We start from the raw sequence: 18,914 nt of genomic DNA on the forward strand, positions 1-18,914 counted from the left end.
ATACGAATAGGCCTCGAAATCGGAACAAAAGCGTTACCCTGCTTGGCTGTTGCGGTTAAGCGTAAATTAGAATAAAAACGATGGACATAAATATTTATGACAGGAAACCTTAATATCATAGGGACCTACAATAGGTTACAACCTCATTCTGTTCATATTTTAAAATTCATTGCATCCTCATGAGTACTGTGTTCCTTTCTTAATCTCTTTACCATCCCGGGTTGGTTTTTCCCACGGACTCGGCGACGGATCCCTCCTCTACCACCTCAAGGACAGTGTTCTGGAGCGTGAGACATTGGGTCGGGGGATACAACTGTGAGGGAGGGCTGCACCTGCTATGCTGAACAGGGGCCTTGTGGGGGGAGAAGGAAGCGGCCGTGGCCTTAAGTTAGGTACCATCCCGGCATTTGCCTGGAGGAGAAGTGGGAAACCACGGAAAATCACTTCGAGGATGGCTGAGGTGGGAGTCGAACCCACTTCTACTCAGTTGACCTCCCCAGGCTGATAGAATCCCGGTACAGCCCTCGTGCCCATTTTCAAATTTCGTGGCGGAGCTGGGAATCGAACCCGGGCTTCCAGGGGTGGCAGCTGCTCACGCTAACCAGTGCACCACAGAGGCGGCCCACGAATACTTTACCACAATAATCGTTTAGTGTAATTATTTATTATAATATAGGGGGGAAATCATATTTCTCCCATTACCATATCATAGTGGGGTTACTAGCTGAAAGGTAAGCTTGAAAGTTGTCCATTATGAAGTGTGGCATAGTTTTAAAAACCAAGGCAACATACATCTACAATAAAGGCTGTATACATTTCAAAAATAGCAGTAAAATACTTTATTTACCATACCTGGTGTACGTTTGAATGAAATAAGTGATTTTTTGTGGTTACGTTTCTTGGTGGTGGGCGCTCCATTTCCTTTATTTCTAAATGTGAATGAAAATTAAATAGGGCTGGAAATGTACCGAGCATAAGCAACTGAATTGAGTGGGATACCATTTATCTCTTTTCGCCCTCACAACGCATTGTTCGGTTAATTCCTTGTTCTTTAAACGAAATCTGAAACAAAATTCGACAAACAATTACCGTGGCTATCCGTACTTTCGCTAAGTAAACAATAAAATAGATTTAATTACAAACAGAAATTACAAAAAGTAATCTCGGCTATAATTCAGTAATACTTACTTAAAGTACGATATATCCTTGGTTTAATTACTCCGATTAGTACAACCATACGCTGAGCTTACTGCTGGCATACTTGAAAACGAGAATCTATGTTTTCATTTCTTAAAACTTATGGAATTAAATTGGCATGCACGATCTCCCTGTCACCTCAACATATGCTCTCGCGCCAATTCGCTTTGTTTTGACAACCGTTAACATGGCTGCCCCTTATCAACTTGCTTCAAGCAGGGAGCGCTGATGTCAGGTATACAGCCCAAGGTCTGTCTAGGGAGGTCAAGTCACGAATGCTACTTATGGAGCCGCCATATTGGGTCTTTAAGCGAGCGTAACCAAAGGCAAGTGTATTCGAATTTACAGGATTTCGGTACCGTACATTGAAATAAAAACAAAATACCAACTATTTTTCATAAATAATTTAATTGGGCATCTACTAGTCATATATATATAAGTGTATAACACTTAAATGATATGAATACATTCACAGCTATTTGAATAGGAAGATAATTAACAGAGCCTGAAAGTCTTTTTTTTTTCTTTTTTGAGAAACAAGAATCAACAGAAAAGCCCATGTTCTTCTCTTTTACTTCCTTACAACTTGGTCTTACTGTGTTTCTTATTAATGTAATCTGTCAAATACGAAATCTTATTGACAGACACATAGAAATCTGTACATTACCTATGTCATATTATGATTACCGGTACATGAAATACTGAACTTGAAGTACTGTATTTAAAGTACTAAACGACGGTTGTAATAAATTACCTTTAGCGTTTTCGTTATTAAGAAATTAATTTCCGATACTGCGTTTCTAAAAGGTTACTCCAGTATGTTGACAAACACTGAATGCATCTTGAGTTGAGTGCATTAAATTATGTATGGTAACTGTTGATATCCATTCATGTGGTATTTCTTTGGGTTCTAAGGCAAAAATATTCTGCACATATGCAACAAGTATGATGTTCTTAGCTACTCTTAACTAGTTTATTGATAACCCATGCAGCTATATAGTACAAAGTGGTGGTGGTGGTGATTATTATTTTAGGAGGAAGTACAACTGGACAACCATCCTCTCTAAACACTAATCAGAAGAAAACAAATGGAAGGGGACCAACACTTCGAAAAATGAAGGTATCGGCAAAAGAAAGATGAAGGCGGCAAAGTGCGTGGAAATGAAAAACTTCCTAGGCCTCGAATGCGCTAATGCCGTCGCGGTCGGAAAAGAACAAGTGTTGACCAGGGGAGGTCGGATGGGCTAGAGTAGTGAAAGCAATGTCAAGACTCAGCTAAGGGCCTTGTAGTCACAACCCAAAATAGATTTCTCCCCGTGGGTGGGGGCAATAGAACAACACCCACGGTCTTCCCTGTCTGTCATCAGAGGCGACTGAAAGGGGCGTCAGACGCTCCTAACCAGGGAGCGTGGGTTGGCGACCACGGGGCTCTTAGCTGAGTCCTAATTATCATGCAAATAATAATAATAATAATAATAATAATAATAATAATAATAATAATAATAATAATAATAATAATAATAATAATAATAATAATAATAATAATAATGGTTAAGAAAATAAAGCCATTGGTAGACACGATTCCATAAGAAATAGAAATTCAGTCATTATTAAATTGAGTTAATCTAAGTTAGGCTATTTTAGGGATTACATTAGGATATTATGTTAGGCTACGGTATATTAAATTACGGTAGTTGGTTAGTGCGAGTGAAGCGAGTGTTGTGGTCTTTAAGTATTTGTCCAGCCATATAATGTACCCTATAGAGCATTTAAGATGAATGGCATTTTGCTGTAAATAATAACTACAGTACAGTATAAGACTGCTATTATTAATAAAATTGTTGTAATGATGGCTAGCTGGACATAAATTGTTGGTTTGAAGTGATAGGCCTATTGTTTGTTGTGATTATAATTGGTAAATGAACAGGAACAAGCATTTCAAATATCTGTGAAACATTTCTACGTTGCATGTAAGGTTAGAATGATACTGTCTGTAGTTTACATGAAAAGGAATGGAATGAAATGGCGTTTGACTTTTAGTGCCAAGGTGCAGGTCTTTTGATCTGACTCCCGTAGGCGACCTGCGCGTCGTGATGAGGATGAAATGAAGATGACGACACATACACCCAGCCCCCGTGCCAGCGAAATTGACCAATTATGGTAAAAATTCCTGTACCTGCCGAGAATCGAACCTGGGACCCCTGTGACCAAAGCCCAGCACACTAACCATTTAGCTATGGAGCCGGACATATGAAAAGGAAATTTTCATAAACATCAATACTACTATTACACTTTTCCTGTTACTTTTCTTGCTTGTTATGAAAGACAATTCTCTTCCTTTGGGAGGTTTCCTATTATATGTCAAAGACTTAGGTGGATTAAGGACGTTGGAAATTATTGGGATAGAATTCCACTTGAGTACGGTAGTTTCCGTCCATCTGCCCTCTTTAGTTCAAATTGCGATTCTTCAAAATGATGCTAGAATAAATACATAATAAGACCTATAAATATAAAACGTTCATATAAACATACTATTATTCAGGAATAATACGAATGTATAACTTCACTAACCTCGTACAAAAAGCAATTATCTGTAGGTTGCCATTTGTCACGCCTACAGTTTTGTATCCACTGAGCTCTCCTTTGCTTATCTCTCGGGAAGCGAAACACACTAATTCCGTCAGTTGTCTTATTTTGACAATGTGGTGCGGCGCAGTAGCCCGTTTTCCTTCAAAATACAAGTAACAACTCACATCATTACATCGGGCACGCCCACATAACAACGATATTTGAGACCCAATATGGCCGCCACCGCAAAGCATTGTGGTAGCGTGACCAGACCTCCCTAGACAGACCTTGATACAGCCCCTCTATGTTATTCTAGGTCGTTGGTGCTCGGTGACAAGGAGCCCAAGGAGCAGAAGAAGAAGAATGAGTATAAGAAGAAGAATTTGACACTGTTTGCAAGTGCCGTGTTTGCCGTGTATTGCTTCTGAGTTGTGTTTTGGAAATGAATGCTTGGATTTGAGTGAGGTGGTGTGTGGACTGTGGCCTGTTGATGTTTTGGTTATCACGGTGTTGAAAGAAATACGTGAAGAACAGTTGCGATAATGGTACGCTATGCGTTTGGAATTTATAAGTTATTGTTTATTATAACTCATGTCGGAACTGAGTAATATTATAACCCTTTAGGTTACGTTACGTTTGTTGGTATAGTGTATTAATAAGACATTCCTCAGCAGAGATTGATAGCAACGGTTAAATTTCATTCTTTCTCGAGGACATATTCTAATATATTCTACTGGTTGCCTGTAACAACTTTATTGTGTCTCTTAAGTTATAGATACATTCAGTAACCTTTGTTCAATAGTTATTTAGTTTTTTTTTTGTCGTCATGAAGTTTGTTCTAAATATCATGATTATACTAATGCTCTGTTTAGAATGTTACTTTATATTTCGTGAATTATGAAGTAGTGCAGTTGTGAAGTAAAATTTAGTCAAATGGGACAAGTTGGCTGAACTACCATTCTCTAGTAACCATCTTAATTGTAGGTAGGCTACATTTTTAATGCAATATTATGGTGATTGTGTTGTTCAACATTACAGATGTTTAGACTGGTTGAAGGGTATTACTCCACCCCATTGGACAACATATTTCTAATGTCATAACTAAGTGGAAATTAATGAAATCTTACTTGGAGAGCGTCTCAGAGGAGGGATGTGTTCATTGCGATGTCTAGGAACCCACCCCAAGAAGTACATTTACTTTTATAACCTAACTAGCTGATGTACCTGTGCTTCACTACGGAATTCTCTTGTACACGTTGTGAGCAAGATTGTATTAAATTGCATGGCTCTTAACGTTACCCTAGAAACACGGCGGGGAAGTCACTAAACGTCTTTTCTCATATGAAGACTGAGTTAAGGCTATTTTCATTGTAATGGTAGGCCTGTTGCCTACCATCAGTCACAATCAGTTTGGGGAGTTTTCATTATAATGGTAAACACTTAATCTCCACTTGCATTTTTACATCCTCAGAAAGACTGTCTTAGTGGTTTTCCCAACTGAAAAGAACATACGTCATTACAATGAAAAAAGTAGGAATGGTGCGATTAAATGCAATGCTCTCATACGAAATACTTGATCAATTGAAAAACCACATATTTTCGCACTTCTAACAAACAGGACCACGCTGCCGATCTAACAGTCCAAAGTTCCAGAGCTGGAATGATCAAAGCCGAAAATGGCCGTGATCCGTGAACACTCTTCGTCCTTTTCAGCGGGAGGGGGTCGAATAGTGGAGACTCCCAGGTCAAAAACTATGCCTTTTTACTAATCTGTTTCCTAGGAGTACCCGATGAGTCGGAAAATCTTACTTCACTACACTGGTGGCGGAAAAATCTATCTGACTTGGAGGCAAATTTTTCCTCCAAGCCAGAGAATTTGCTAATTTGGAATAAAATGAATGTAGAATTTAATAAAAGTGAACAGGGAGAAGTTTTTCTTAAGAAACGGGTCTTTTCAGGGTTGAATTTTGTGTTGTTTAGTGAATTGTGGTGCTATAATTTGGAATAGGCCTAATTGTTATTCTAGACCAGGCCATGCTGCTGCTGCTACTACTACTACTACTACTACTACTACTACTACTAAGCGAGCCTGCCTTAAATATGCACACTGCTCATTCAAAACAGCGCGTCAGAGTAGGGATCGAATAGCTGGAATACTATGATGCACTAGTGTGTGTTATGTATCAGCTGTATCAGAAAATGTATGAACCAGAGGAATGGCATGCTAAAGAAGAAAGTTTTACTCCCCAGCTATTTCCCACCGATACTCAGTCAGAGTGTTATACTCGGTACACAGCAGTAATCCCATCTATCGGAGTTGAGAGGCAGCATAAGAGACAAAGAACATCACAACAAACAGAGGTCAATGTAATGTTTTTATTGATCAATGTTATGCGCTTTTGATATTGTAGGCTTTCACATTTAGTTTTCTTTCGACTCTAAAATACCACTCTTACCATAGTCGGTACGGTAAAACTGAATACAATATAAATGATCGGAAATTGTATCCTCTATAAATTTTGTCATGTAATCCTTTTCGATAGGCCCAATAACATAGGTATTTAAAGATTACATTTTAGGCACCTTCCAATAAACTACAGTTTCGTCCAGGGTGAATAAATTTGTTTATAGCTTAGACTGTTGTTTCTTATTCCCCGACTCTATATACCGATTTTCATTAAATAACACATTTTCTCATGGCTTGGCGTTGATATGGACTTGGCAACAAAATTACAAATTCATGAATATCTGTGTTTTAGCTGGTACGGTAAAAGTATATAAAACATAAATGGTCAGAAATTTAATTCTATATAACTTTGTGGTTATGTAGTATTTATCAATACGACCACTAATAATATAAATATTTGAGAATTAAATTTTAGGCCTTCCCCTAAACTACCATTTTGCTCAGCGTGGTAAAATAGATTTGTAGCCTATATTATAGTGGCTCATTCTCCAACTAAGCATACCAATTTTCATTGAAATGACCACTAATAACGTAAATATTTAAGAATTACATTTTTGGCTTTCCCCTAAACTGCCATTTCACTCAGCGTGAATAAAATTATTTATAGCCTAGATTGTAGCGACTTAATTCCCGACTTTGCATACAAGTTTTAATTAAGATAGGACCACTAATAACATAAACATTTGAAAATGGTTGAAGCACCTCTGCATTCCTAAAACCCATTTATTAATGTTGTAAATCCCTATTTTTTTTTTTTTTTTTTTTTTTTAATGAAGTCTGGGTGGGTGGTGTGCGTGTAGCATACCTCTTAGCCGGGGGCCCTGTGTTCGATTTATGGCTAGTCAAGGGATTTTGATTCCATACCAAAGCAGTACAATGTGGCTGAGGATGTCATCAATATAACCATGTAGCACCTGATTATCTGCACTCCGGGTAGCAGTTGCCTTGTCGGGCAAGGCTATTGTACCATGTGTCAGTAGTCGTTTTTGATTCCCCATCAGGAAGTTGAGAAATCTGGAAATTTTGTAACTTGTAAGGGGTTTGCCCCGGCGTTCATTCAGCCTGTGCCACAAACGAGTAGGTCTGTCATGTGGAAGCAGTAGACTAACACCTACGGTAGTCTCTGCTTGCCGTAAGAGGTGACTAAAAGGGGCCCCAGGGGCTCTTAACTAATTTTTTGAATTATCAATAAAATAACAAACCCTTGATAATAAGCTTAACAACCTGATGAAAAATTCTCTTCCACTTAAAAATCAAATCAAAAACAATGAAATATCTTCAGTAAACACAGAACAATTCCATCCCCCTATAGTCAATTTATCTAAAATAACTTTAAACGACGAAGAAAATAAAATTCTTTCTAAAGGCCTCAAACACAACTAGCCCAACCTCAAACCTCTCAACATTGCCACAAATTTGGTAATTGAATCTGAAATAGTCATTAATAAAATGCCGATTGAACAACAGGATGAAATCAGACATGATATAAAAAGAAAACTCGAAAAAAATTTCTTCAATAATAACAATAGCTCTCCCCCAATCTTAATGATAAACATTTAATTAATGATAATAAAAGTATTTTAAATCTTAAAAAGAAAATTAATGCAATAACTTCATCATTACCAAAGCCGATAAAGGCAACACAACTGTCTTAATGGATACTCCGACTACATATCTAAAACTAAAGATTTCTTCAACAATCCTTCCTCTTCTATAATTAAAAAAGACCCGACCAATAAAATCCAATGTCTGCTTAAAGAAACCTTAAAAAACACCTCTTTATTCTTCACAGATCAAGAAAAAACCAAATTATTAAGCACAGACACAGGCCTAGCCACTGCCAAAGCCCTTCCCAAAATTCATAAAACCAATATTCAGATCTGCTTTATCATCAATTACAGACCTAGCCCCTTATACAACATTTCTAAATTCATGCATAAAATTTTTATAAAAAAATTATCAAATTTATTTAATAAATCTATCAAAAACACTTCCAAATTTATCGAAAAATTAAAAAAACTTGACATCCAACCAAATCTCTCTCTCCATTCTTTCGATATTGTAAACATGTACCCTAGTATTCCAAATTATTACACGTAACTGATAACAACTTACATAAATTCAGTCATCTGAGTAAATTAGAAATTAAGGACTTCATGTCCATATTAAAATTAGTAATCAACAATAATTTTTTCACCTTCGATAACACCATTTACCAACAAGATGGTCACCATAGGCTCAACAGTCTCAGGCATCCGAGCTGAAATATATCTTGATTTCTTGAAAAATACAAAAATTAATAATAATAATTTCTCAAACATCTTATTTTGGGCTAGATATGTTGATGACACTTTAGTTATTTTAAATGGAGAATCATCCAATGCTGATTCCACACTACTTCTTAACAACATTGACCCTAACATCAAATTTACCCTTGAATCTGAACATAAAAAAAACCTTAATTTTCTTGACTTAACTATTACCAGACATTCTTCTTCTTTAACTTGCAACATTTTCAGAAAACCAACCCATACAGCAACCTCTGTCCAGCAAGATTCTACACAAGCACATAAACAAGCTTCCTATAACAGCCTAATTTTTCGTGCACTTAACACTGCAATGTGTATAAAAGATTTAAATAATGAATTAAACACCATCTGTACTATTGCATAATTAAATGGTTTAACAACTCTTTCATAAACCGTATTATTAATAAATTGAAACACCTCCCCAAATCCACATAACAAAAGATAAAACGAAACCCACTGCATTTTCCACCTTTAAAAAAAAGAAAGTTTTTTTCGTGGTGTCGACCCCTGTGGATCTTTTGCCACTATTTGCAGCACATGATATGAATCTGCGTGTAATTGGAATTGCAGAAGTGTAGAGTGTTGAATGTGAGGAAAGGAGCATTAAGGACAACACAAATACCCAGTCCCCAGGCCAGGGATATTCATCATTTACAATTAAATAACCATAACCCGGCCCGGGAATCAAACCCGGGGCCGCCGGGTGACAGGCGGATGCATTGCCCCCTACAACAAGGGGCCGGACTTTTCCACCATTACTTTCTCTCAAAACGCTTATAAAATCACCAACATTCTTAAAAAACACAACACGAAAATATCTTTTAGAACCATTAACAGAAATCTTGATTTATTACACAACTCTAGCTCAATTAATAAATCTAATGTTCTTTCTAAATCTGAAGTATACAGATTCCAATGCAATAACTGTAGCTCTTCGTACATCGGACAGATAGGACGTAACTTTAATATCAGATACTCTTAATACGTCAACGCCATAAAATACAACAGATTCTCTGCAATAGCACTACACATACAAGACTCTAATCATAATTTCACCAGTATTGAAAGACATAAAATTACTTAATGTTATTAACAAAAGCCCTCTTCTAAACATCACTGAAAATTGTTTAATTCATCTTGACCAATACTTCAACCTCAATTTCAATTTAAATGACATTTCTGAAAAACCTAATATTTTATTCGACTTCCTTATCCACTTTTTCAAAATACTAAATTTACAAACCCAAATTCAACATTCCAGGCCTTATATAGTTCCTACCGACATTTTCCACTTCCTATGACCCATCCACCTGATCCACCTTAAACTACTACACCTCATTTATTTCCCTATTTTTTCTTTAATTAATCATTATTTTTGTAATTCAACTTTTTCTTTCCTTTTTATCTTCCTTCTTTTTTCCCCTCTCCTAACTGAATTATATTTTCTAACATCTCTAATGATTTAGACCACTCTAACTTTCAAATTTATACATTACGTTATTCTAAGATCGACCTCAACACTTACCTTCATGATATAACATGCGATATTATTACGCTCCTCAACTGTTCCAATATTGCGCTTTTTAGTATTTTTTTCTCTTCACAATTGTTCTTTCCTATGTCATATGTTTCAATGAATCTAACATGTGAATTTCTTTAACTTGGATATATTTCTTTCGACAAATAATATACAACTATATTTTACTGTTTCACTCATATCAGCATTTGAAGGCTTTAACTTTTTTAATTTTTTCATCGGATTTCCACAAACTTTTGGAAGCACAGTGCCGATTGACACGTATGTCTTCATACTCTTCAAGAACTTGCTCCGTACTACATTTACGTATTTGATCTATGACTTCTTCATGATTTTCGGAACTAACGTCACGCAGTACTGATCCCTAAAATTATACAGTGTCTCATGTACTGTAACTGAAAAATACGTATTTGATTCTAGACTTCTTCATAACATTGAAATTTCAACACACAGTGCTCCCTAAGGTGTTATAGTGCTTCACAACAGCATCTGATGGAATTATTTAAACTTCACATTTTATTTACCTGTGTATTTTCTTTTATACTTATTTGTGATCGGCTGATGATGACCAAGAATACTGGTCGAAACCGGTACCAATTATGATTAAGTAGGAATGTAAAACTTACATTTCTTATTTTACTAGTATTGAAAGGTGAACCATCATATATTTTCTTTCAATTTCATAGTGAACTCTCTTCAATACGGAACACTATGAAATTTTTATCTCTTAACTGACGTTCTTGTCGCTTGGTCCGCGGGCGCTCAGCTTCTTTGATAGCTTGATTCTTCTTCGGTTGCCTTTCTAAGCCTTCATTGTTAGGACAAGGCCAAGATATTCTACGTGGGACTGGGCGAATTGGCACTTCTCCTGTTATAAGATATTAGTCATTGCATATTGACGGTTTTCACTTTACAAAGGGAAAATTAAATGTATCCTCCTAATTCAATACAAAACATCATTAGATGGAGCAATAAAATTCAAACATGTTTCGGCTCGTTTGAGCCATCTTCAGTGATATGGGGGGGGGGGGGGGTTAAAGTAATCTCCATAATACGAGCTAAAAGTGTGCTAAAGCATAATGAAGGAACAAAAGAAAAACAAGAGGTACATGACAGAAATAAAAACAATAACAATGTACAATATTTACATCACTAGATGGAGCAATAAATAACTCGCCGAGACAAATTCAGTGAAAAAAAGATTAATATAAAACAGAATTGAATCCAAAAAGTGTATTAAACGTAAGAATAAAATAAAATAAATGATACAGACAGAAACGAAACAATAAGTGCTATTAGTGAGGTTGCGGACCTCCTAGTCTAAATTTTTTTAGTTTGATAATTCAAAAACATACAAAATCATTGTGTTGAAAATTCAGGCTGACAGTCTGTCTTTGTAGAAACACTATCACGACAAATGGCTAGGAGGGGAGCGAAAAAGCTTGAGAAACCAAGTTTGAGAGGAGAAACAACGTGCCAGGTATGCGATAAGTGATGGAAAAACGTCGATGAATTTAAAATTTTAGAATAGCAGCATTCTCAATTTCTTCTCAGTTTAGTGGTCCCGTTCCTGAAGATTGTTTCCAATGTTGGCTAGGTGTGTTTGCCTTATTTTAAATAGTCGGGAGGGCTATGTTAGAGAAGTAACAGGTCAATGGTAAACTGTAGGTGACCCTAGTGGAAAACGTCAATGAAGTTCCAATCTGTAATGGAAAAACGAGGTTGTGTGGGAAACTTGGGCTGATAAGTAAAAAATGTGAAATGGGTATAAAGTAATCTTTAAACTTACGGTACTTAAAAGGTGGTTGTCCTCTCGAACTGACCTTCTCAAAGTTAACAGTACCGTTCGTACGATCGAGTCTGTTGTTGGCTCAGCTGTGTTTGCGAGGAAGAGAGGGGAAGGGGGGTGATGGGGGAGTGGTGGTGAGTTGGAGAGATGGAGATGGGGTTTATTTTTATTATAGAAGTTCTGACAAATATATGGAATGAGTGTTTCAGAACATTCTTTCTTTCGTTGATTTCATTTAAATTGTGAGAGGGGTTCATAAACATTTAAATCGATGTGGATGCTCTTGAGAACGTTGAGTAAGGTGCCTTTAGGCTCATAATGCAAGATCTTAAGATCTTTATCTATTGATGCGTATTCGTGGCTGGATGCTTTATGATGTTCACTCATAGCTGAAAAACGATTATATTTTAGAGCGTTGCGATGTTTGGCGTATCTTATGACAAAATTGTGGCCTATTTGACCTACATAGCTGGAATTACAGGATTGGCATTCTAATTTGTAAACTCTGGAGTTCAAACATCTATTATTAATGCTGTTATTGTTATTGTTGACAGTGTGTGAATTGAAAATGAGTTTGGAGTTGGTGTGGGGGGGTTCTAAATGCTATTTAGATGTTGTGTGTTTTAAAAATATTAGAAATTTGGTAAATGCTACTATTATTGAAAGTGAATGTGGAAAACTTTTATTTAGGAGCGGAATCTTTTTCTGGGGTAGTCTTGGGTCTGCTCTTATATCTATTGATGATTCTGCTGATGAAGGTTCTACTGAAACCGTTGTGTTCTGCAGTACTGTGAATAGTATTAATTTCTTTTTTGTTATTCTTGCAGGATAAAGGGACAGTTAATGCTCTGAGTACCATTCTATTGTTAGCTGCTTTCTTATATATGTCTGGGTGCACAGATGTTTGTTGGATGGTATTGATGGTGTGGGTGGGTTTCCTGTATATATTAAAGGATAAAGTGTTGTTGCAGTTGCGCATAATGGTTAAGTCCAGGTAATTGAGAGCTTTATTATTGTTTTCTGTCTCTATGGTGAATTTTATATGTGGGTCAATGGAGTTGAAAAATTCAAGTACTGTGTTGCTGTTAGTAACATGGGAGTCTAAAATAACAAACGTGTCATCTACAAAGCGTGTCCAGTGTTGAATGCCGTTAATCTTACCAATGATGTGAGAATGCTCTAAATGATTGATGTAAATATCCGCAAGGATCCCTAAAGCTGCTGACCCCATGGGAAGACCTATCTTTTGGTAAATGACATTATTGAAAGTGAAGAAATTGTTATTCAATGTAAATATCAGAATCTGAATAAATTCATCTATTTTGCCTATACTTAAATTGCTGTATTTAGAAAGATTGTTCTTGATCAGTTGTATGGTGGTGTTAACGGGCACATTAGCATACATGTTAGTAATGTCAAAAGAATGAAGTGTGGTGTTTGTATAAATTAAAAGTCTTTAATTTTATTGCAAAATTCTATGGAAATCTTTACTGATGTATTTGAAAACGATAGTGTGATTTGAGGAATTTGTGAATGAACAGAGACACCTCATAGTATTACTTGTTATGAGTCTCATTATGATAGCCGTATTGGAGTACCTCATAGGTTGGACTATTTATGAAATTGATAATGGATCTTATGGGGATACCAATATTTTTGGTCCATTATTGGACATTATAAATTTTCCAGCTAACTCATTCCTGGCTGCCAGCGTTTTTGCCCGAGTGTGCTAGGTTGGGCTCTTCAGTTGATAAATAGCACACCCACCAAGACGCATGGCTAGTACATACTGTGGAGGCCACTGAACCACCATCAGTGCCAATGCACTATGAATGACTTTGTCTCATTTTCAAAAATTGATGCCTGCCTGGCCATCAGATGATAAAGATTGTAATTCTCATAGGGAACTTGAAATATTTGTTCTGAATGAGTAAATTTATAATACCAATATAGTTGGTCCGTTATTGGACATTATAAATTTTCCAGCTAACTCATTCATGGTTGCTAGCGTTTCGTCCCAGTGTGCTAAGTTGGGCTCATCAGTTGGTAAATAGCTACCCACCAAGACGCATAGCTGGTATATACCGTGAAGGTCACTGTGTAGGCTGCGTAGGTTGTTTCATTTTCCATTTACCGGTCAGGCGTCAATTTTTGAAAATGAAACAGTCTCTCATAATGCATTGGCACTGCCGGTGATTCCAAGTAGCCTATGGAGCGACCTTCACGGTATGTACTAGCCATGCGTCTTGGTGAGTAGCTATTTACCAACTGATGAGCCCAACTTAGCACTTTGGGGCAAAATGCTGGCAGCCAGGAATGAGTTAGCTGGAAAATTTATAATGTCCAATAATGGAGCAACTATATTGGTATTATAAATTTACTCATTTGAAACATATATTTCAGGTTCCCTGTGGGAATAAACATCTTATGGGGATGTCTGTTTATGGATCTTGGGTAACGCTTTTGCTGTGGGAAGCTTCCAATTCATAATAATCATTTTGTATTTTTCAAGGTCATTAAACAAAAACAAAACATTTTTAATTATGGTTTTTAGGCCTCTTAGTATTTTATTAGTTGGATCTTTTTTTTAGAGGTTATGAAGTTGTTCTCTGTAAAAAACATTTGTGCTTTTTTGATATAGTCACTTCTGTCCATGATTACGGTAGCGTTCACTTTGTCGGCTTTTGTTATGATTAAGTCATTGTGTTTGACTTTTTTCTTTAGTTTGTGGACTTCAGCTATGTATTCTGTTTGGTTCAATGGTTTGTTGTTGATTAAGGATAGAAGATAGCTTGCGTTCGACTTCATATCGGACCTCTTCTTCATAATTCTAAAAACGATCCAACTAATAAAATACAAAGATACCTAAAAACCATAATTATTACCCATAAACATACATTCATTCCATATATTTGTCAGAACTCTCCAACTCACCTCCACTCTCCCCTCACCCCCCCAACCATTTCCCCACTAGCCCTGCACCCCCCTTGCACCCCCTTTCCCCCTTCGTTCCATGCAAACACAGCTGAGCCAACAATAGACTCGATCGTACGAACGGTACCGTTAACTTTGAGAAGGCCAGGCTGGTTTGAGAGGACAACCACCTTTTAAGTACCTAAGTTTAAAGATTTCTTCACACCCTTTTCACATTTTTTACTTATCAGCCCAAGTTTCTCACACAACCTCGTTTTTCCATTACAGATTGGAACTTCATTGATGGTTTCCACTATGGTCACTTACAGTTTATCATGAACTGTTACTTCTCTAACACAGCTTCTCAATTTTGTCGCTGCCCTCCCGACCATTTAAAATAAGGCAACCACACCTAGCCAACATTGGAAACAATCTTCGAGAACGGGACTGCAAAATTGAGAAGAAATTGAGAATGCTGCTCTTCTAAAATTTTAAATTCATCGACGTTTTTCCATCACTTATCGCATACCTGGCACGTTGTTTCTCCTCTCAAACTTGGTTTCTCAAGCTTTTTCGCTCCCCTCCTAACCATTCATGGTGATGGTGTTTCTACAAAGACAGACTGTCAGCCTGAATTTTCAACACAATGATTTTGTATGTTTTTGAATTGTTATCAAACGAAAAAATTTTAGACTAGGAAGTCCGCAACCTCACTATTAGCACTTATTGTTTCTTTTCCATCGATATCATTTATTCTTTTCTTCTTAGGTTTAGTACACTTTTTGGATTCAATTGTGTTTTATATTAACCTTTTTTCACGGAATTTGTCTCAGCGAGTTATTTATTGCTCTATCTAGTGATGTAAATATTGTATATTGTTATTGTTTTTATTTCCGTCATGTCCCTTTTGTTTTTGTTTTGTTCCTTCATTATGTTTTTAGCACATTTTTAGCTCTTATTATGGAGACTACTTTAACCCCCCCCTTATTTCATTGAAGATGGCTCAAAGAGTCAAAACATGTTTGAATTTTATTGCTCCATCTAATGATGGATTTATGTTTTGTATTGAATTAGGAGGACACATGTAATAATTTCCTTTGCAAACATCTCCAGTTCACAAGTCAGTCTATGTAATGTATCTTCAGTCGTTCCAGCACTTTCTTCAGATGTACAAGGTGTTCTTGAATGTTCTTGCTGTGAATTAGAATGCCGTGCCTGGTCTAGTCCCGGTTGGGGACTGGTTTTGAATTGAGTAGGAGCCAGTCAGTACTCTTCAGGGAACAAACTGGAATGGTGGGCCTTAACCCCGACATGGCATGTCCCAATGGCTGATAGGGGAAGTTCCTGTATATATGAAGGGCAGGTGCAAATAAGGTTATACCAAATAAGCGCCCGCGGATCAACTGAGGCAGTCCTCTGCCTTGTGGATAGGGTTTGACCCAAAGGCTGTGGGAGTAAACCCAGAAAGGAAATCAAGCAAGGACAGAGGCTTTAAGGGAACAGCGCTCTCACTGTCCTAGCTCCTTCACAGGGTTAATTATCTATGGATTGAATTTCAAAACAATTCAGAGAAATATTAGATTTGAAGACGACGAATTGGCGAGAAACGGAATATTGGCACTAGACCGGACTTCATATGGCAAGTGGCTGAAGGACCTGACGCCTGTGAGGGCATAAAGGAAAAAGAGAAAGAAGAAGAATTAAAATGTCGTCGAGATACACGTGGCAGAAATCTCCAACATATCCTGACAATACCTTATCCCTCAGTCGCATGAAGGTAGCAGGAGCATTCTTCAATCCAAAAGGCATTACTGTAAACTGGTACAATCCTCTTGGTGTCATGAAGGCGGTCAGTGATCTAGAACTTTTCTCGACCTCCACTTGCCAGTATCTGCAGTTGAGACCCACCGTGCTGAAAATCCTAGACCCTCTTCTTTCATCAAGTCTTTCATCAGGCATGGGGTAGGCGTCACTCATGGTCACCGGGTGAGGTGGCCGTGCGGTTAGGGGCGCGCGGCTGTGAGCTTGCATCTGGGAGATAGTGGGTTCGAATCCCACTGTCGGCAGCCCTGAAGATGGTTTTCCATTTCCACACCAGGCAGATGCTGGGGCTGTACCTTAATTAAGGCCACGGTCGCTTCCTTCCAACTCCAGGGCCTTTCCTATCCCATAGTCACCATAAAACCTATGTGTGTCGGTGTGATGTAAAGCCACTAGCAAAAAAAAAGTTCTCATGGTCTTTTCTTTCAACGTGTGCAAGTCCACACACAGTCGATGCTCCCCATTCTTTTTCGATAGGACGATAGGTGAAGCCCAACAGGATGTAGAGTGTTCGATGAGACCTTGCCCTTCCATCTCTTGAATCTTCTGAATTACGAAGTTGCGCTTATTCGGATTGATTGGATATAGATGTTGCTTGATGGGTGAGGAAGTTTTGCATTCAATGGTGTGCGTTACCATGGTAGTCCGTTCTATTTTATTGGTGATGACTTCCGGAAAGTCCTTTAAGGCGCGTCTCAGCTCCTCTTCTTCACTCGGTTGAAGATGCATTGACTGGATGTCTCCCAGGTCTACATCGACTTCCACATCCTTCCGAGTCCGGAGATTTCCATCGTGCCAGGTGACCCTCAGTCACTGCAAAGTCAATTAGGCAGGTGCATGCATGCAGACTTCTTAGGCGGTAGTAATCTGGTAACCATCCAATTTACGAATGAGTGGCTTGCTTGGCTGTTGAGTGCGGCTGAAAAATTATCGTTGCCTATCCTCAAGATGATAGCTGGGCGAGGTTGGTCTGTTCTGCTCACAATCTGACCAATCCCTTTCCTGCTTCTCCAGGGCTGCTTGTCTGTTCGTCTTGAGGCGCATTCCAGTTCCCGGTCCCATCCCTCCTCAATCCAGAATGAGCCGGACCTAGTTTTTTGATGTCACAGCTGGGCACTTGTTCTTCAGATGTCCCATTATTCCATACTGGTAGCACTTCCTAATGTCACTGGTCTCTTCCGTAGCTTTGCTCTTGTGTTCTTCTTCCATCTGAGGGATGATTCTACGCAGATCATCAAAGGATCTCGGTTGTGATACTTTCACTAGGGGTCGAATCTTATCATGGAGCAGCTCTGTGATGTCTGGTAAGATCATGTTCTTGCTTCCCTCTGGGTGCAGCCGCTTGAAGAGCTGGTACTTCTGGAAGACGAATGCGCTAGCTCTCATGCCGATGGCTTATGCCTCCGTCAGTAGCTTCCTTTTCACTGAGCTTTTGACCCCTTTGGAATTGAATCTAGCAAAGAATTCCCTCTTGAAGTCCGCCCAGTTTAAATTTAAGCCCTTCAAGTTATTCCACCAAGTAGCAGCTTGCCCTTTTAACCACGGTGTGATGAGTTGAACGAAGATGTCCTCCGGTAGATTAGTAGACTGACCGAACCCTTGATGAAGTTAATCGGGTTCTCTTCCAGTCACCTGTGGAATTCTGGAAGGTTCTCTATAATCACCTTCGCGTCTAGGTGTCCTGTATTTCCGGTTAGGTTTGAGGGGGTTAGAGGCATGGTGATAAGTCCTGTTCGAGTCAATCTATCTTCTCTGCGTGAAGGATGCTTTCTCTTATATTCTGCACATCTCCCTTGATATCGAAAACCGGTTTTCTATCCTTCCTTCAACAGCAGAAATACGGCTCCCAAAATTTCCCTCAACGGCAGAGATACGGCTGGCTTTCAGAATTTCCCTTGACAGTAGAAATTTTCCCTTCAACCTGTTACTTTATGCTGGAAACTTGGATTTCCACTTCCTCTTTGAGGTTTGAGATGTCCCCTTCCAGCTGGCTTACCCTACTATCGATTTGTTCAACCTGTCTCAGTTTTGACCTGATGTTCGATATCTGCTGTGTTAATACATCATTGGTGACCGTGGTGACAGGACTGAAGAATAATTTTAAGTGAATAACAGTGTAAGTGTGAAGTAGATCAAAATGCAAATGATACTAGAAAATATGTCTATACAACAACTCAAAGATGAACTCGCCAAGAGAAATCATCCGACGAACGGCAAGAAGAAATCATTGCGTACGCGGTTATGAGAAGATCTCTTAGACAAAGGCGAAGATCCCGAAAAGTTTATCTTTGAGGTCGACGAAGAGTTGTCATC

General features: G+C 38.1%; 1 protein-coding gene across 2 annotated transcripts in view; it reads left to right on the forward strand.

The window, feature by feature from the left end:
- The first annotated feature begins 4,175 nt into the window (after nt 1–4,175).
- Nucleotides 4,176–18,914, forward strand: part of TM9SF4 (transmembrane 9 superfamily protein member 4) — a 221,945-nt gene continuing 207,206 nt past the window's right edge. For both annotated transcript variants that reach the window (XM_067145470.2, XM_067145471.2), the window contains exon 1: nt 4,176–4,310. In XM_067145470.2, coding sequence (XP_067001571.1) covers nt 4,308–4,310 — 3 coding nt within the window. In that variant the 5' untranslated portion in view covers nt 4,176–4,307. The remainder of the gene's footprint in view (nt 4,311–18,914) is intronic.

Source organism: Anabrus simplex, chromosome 4, assembly GCF_040414725.1.
Source record: "Anabrus simplex isolate iqAnaSimp1 chromosome 4, ASM4041472v1, whole genome shotgun sequence".
Lineage (NCBI taxonomy): Eukaryota > Metazoa > Arthropoda > Insecta > Orthoptera > Tettigoniidae > Anabrus > Anabrus simplex.